Source organism: Triticum dicoccoides, chromosome 6A (genome assembly GCF_002162155.2).
Source record: "Triticum dicoccoides isolate Atlit2015 ecotype Zavitan chromosome 6A, WEW_v2.0, whole genome shotgun sequence".
In the NCBI taxonomy this organism is placed as follows: Eukaryota; Viridiplantae; Streptophyta; class Magnoliopsida; order Poales; family Poaceae; genus Triticum; species Triticum dicoccoides.
Genome location: NC_041390.1, coordinates 576,155,788 through 576,158,967, shown reverse-complemented (window position 1 = coordinate 576,158,967; position 3,180 = coordinate 576,155,788). Strand labels below are relative to the sequence as shown.

The following is a 3,180-nucleotide window of genomic DNA, read 5'->3' as shown; positions in this document are numbered from 1 at the left end:
TAACAAGACGAACGACCTAACTACATTATCCAAATTAACTCGGCGATTTATGGCCAAACGGCCTCACAGAACAGTTAGCCCAGTACCGTCCCGGCCCGGCCCGGCAGCCAATCAAAACCGCACGAGTCCACATCGCTCCGCTCCCACCAACATGTACACCCATCGGCGTCGCGACCCCACCAGTCAGCGACTCAGCGTCCCACCCCCACTCCACCCACCAAGAGCCAGTTGGGGCGGAGTAGCTTCTTTTCTTTTCTTTCTTCTCTCGCGCACTCTGCCTCGCTTCCGGCGGAAGCAAAAGGGTGGCGACTGGCGAGGGCCATCCATCCATCCGAAAGGAAAGCACCTCCCACGAGCGAGTGAAGTGACACGAACGGGAAAGGGGAAGGGGAAAGAAAACCCTAGAGAAAACCCGCGTTAAAGCGGGGGGCCGCGGATCCGAATGTCGGGTGCTGCCGCCACGTGCTGCCGCTAGATCTCGCGCCAATGGCGACGCGCCCGGCCTCGCGCCAGCGGAAGGCTTCCTCGGCGGCGAAGGGCTCGCACCAGCAGGTTCAGCAGTCGGGCTCGCCGACGTCGACGGCGACCACGTCGTCGTCGCGGCTCACGCCGGAGATGATGTCGTCGCTCGAGGGGCCCGCGTCGCCGCGGCTCGTCGCGGGGCTGGACGCCGCCGACGCCGACGACGACCAGGCCGCCACCAAGGAGAACGTCACCGTCACCGTCCGCTTCCGCCCGCTCAGGTTCCGCCCGCGCTCTCGGGTCGATTCGGTTTTGGATATGGGGAATGTGGGTTGATTTTGCGTTTTGGTTCCTCACCTCCGTGTGACGTTTTTGAAGCCCGCGGGAGATTCGGCAGGGGGAGGAGGTCGCGTGGTACGCCGACGGCGACACGGTCGTGCGGAGCGAGCAGAACCCCAACGTCGGCTACGCTTACGGTACGTCTCACTCCCTTCCCCGTTGGTTGGCGATTGGATTGCTTGGCGGTTGTGGCATTGGCACACTGTTTTCTCTCTAGCTGTCATCTGTTTTGTCATATGGGGAATTTGCTGTGTCGTGTCGAGATGTTCAGTCCTGGCCTAAGCCAGGGGCTGAACTGACTAGATGGGATTTGGGGATACTTCTAATTTTAGATGGTTGGAATTATCTCATGCCGCCCTGCCACTGCTCGGTTTACTTTCCTAGAAATGTATCCAAATTTTCTATTGTGACCTTGGGATTCTGCATCAGTTTATCGGTGCATTTGGAATATGAACCTCATAAATCAAATCACTATTCGGTGTTTATTTTGCTTATAAGTTTCAGACCAATAGGATAATGTTAGTATTCTCAAAACAGTGCACCGATTCACGAGGGGTACATACTTCAACATGGTAGGTTTGTGTACTGAATTACTGATGCACTGGGGATTGGATAATGTGCACCGTCTAGGCTTTCTGTTCCCGTGCTAATTCACAATCCATATGCTGTTCTATGTAGGGAATTGTGCAAAACAAGTATTCACATGGCAGTCTAACATGCTTTAGCCATCTTAAAGGTTTAGCGCGTCGTGGTTGTACTTCATTAGCTCATGCTTAGGTGCCAGGGCGGCTCTTGGCTCTGTAAGAGGTGATTACATGAGAATTGACAGTTGGACGGCACATAACTTCGGAGGACTCAAGTTTACTATAGGTTTTTCCTTTGCACAGGAATCGATCGTTGAAATTTTCTGGTTATGGCGCTAAAACTATTGGTTCAGATAACGAAATTTCTAGGTACTTTTGTTTAAATGTTTGTTCACACATTCATTTGTATGAACAAATAAAACTATTTCAATATCTCCTGCACAGCTAGTTATTCGAGTGAAGTAAGCTGTTCCGTTACATGGAACAATTGCAAATTAATATCTGGGAGAAGTAGGCGCATTTCTGAGACTGGCATTTTATCTATTCTCTCCAGTTTCAAATTAAACTGTAGAGACTAATACTGTATTGTACTATTGTTACCCAGATCGGGTTTTTGCACCGACTACTACAACCCGCCAAGTATATGATGTTGCAGCTCAACATGTTGTCAGTGGTGCCATGGAGGGCATATATGGTAAGTGATATTTTATTCTGTTACCCTCTTCAGCTTTATCTTACAACTTAGTATTATGATAGCATCTTGTTCTTCCTTTCTGACTTACTTTTCTGATGAAAGAGGCTGGTTTCTGTTATGGAATGTCACTTTACTATGAGATCTTCTAGAGGTCATAGTGAATATGGTTGCAGTAATTATTTAATTGTGGCACAAGTTTATTGGTTATACAGTCGCAGTTCCATTTTACTACGAGATATGGTCTGAATGAGATTATAATGCAATGATGATTCTGGATCTCTCTAAGACTTGTAGTCTGTTGGCCCTGCAAAGCAAAATATAATGCATTTTCATTATGCAGGAACAATATTTGCGTATGGCGTTACAAGCAGTGGAAAGACACATACGATGCATGTGAGAATACTTATGTAGCATCAAGCTTTTATTATTCTTTTACCGTAGGTATCAGCTATGCTATATTCATAACTAATGCTCCATTGGGTGTAATCCATATCCACGTTAGATGCTCCTGATACCATGTCTGTGATTATTATTTATTTTGTGTGATAAACTGATTATCCATGGAGGTAGGCAAGTTTCATTCTCTTTTGAAGATTACACTTAGAGTATACTCATTGATGAGAAAATGTGTTTTTCATTTTTATGTGACTAAGCTAATATTTACGAACCATCCGTTAGCTATACTTTTCAATGCCACCAGTTTCTTGATATACTTCTTCTTTTGAGTCAGGGAGATCAAAGATCCCCAGGAATAATACCTTTGGCTGTCAAAGATGCATTTAGCATTATACAGGAGGTACTCTTTAAATATCATGATGAGATGATACATTCTTGCTAGTGCTGTAGTCATTGCTTCTTAAATTATAACTCAGCTTGGTTTTTCTTTGTAGACCCCAAACCGCGAGTTTCTCCTGCGTGTGTCATACTTGGAAATTTATAACGAGGTTTGCTAATTGTTGCTGCAATCATATTTCTTGTCTTCATAGTATTTGTAATCTTTTTCCATGTTTTACTGAGAAAAGCACGTGCTCCCATGTACATACTGGTTTCTTCTTTTTCGTCTAGATGAAAAGGCAAGGCAGTGTTCCAGCTGTTTGTTTG

General features: G+C 46.0%; 1 protein-coding gene across 1 annotated transcript in view; it reads left to right on the top strand.

Moving 5' to 3' along the window:
• Positions 1-294: 294 nt before the first annotated feature.
• LOC119318102 (kinesin-like protein KIN-7D, chloroplastic) overlaps positions 295-3,180 on the top strand; it is a 12,771-nt gene continuing 9,885 nt past the window's right edge. Inside the window, exons 1-6 of the mRNA XM_037592622.1 lie at positions 295-743; positions 841-938; positions 1,990-2,079; positions 2,420-2,472; positions 2,810-2,875; positions 2,970-3,023. Coding sequence (XP_037448519.1) covers positions 487-743; positions 841-938; positions 1,990-2,079; positions 2,420-2,472; positions 2,810-2,875; positions 2,970-3,023 — 618 coding nt within the window. The 5' untranslated portion in view covers positions 295-486. The remainder of the gene's footprint in view (positions 744-840; positions 939-1,989; positions 2,080-2,419; positions 2,473-2,809; positions 2,876-2,969; positions 3,024-3,180) is intronic.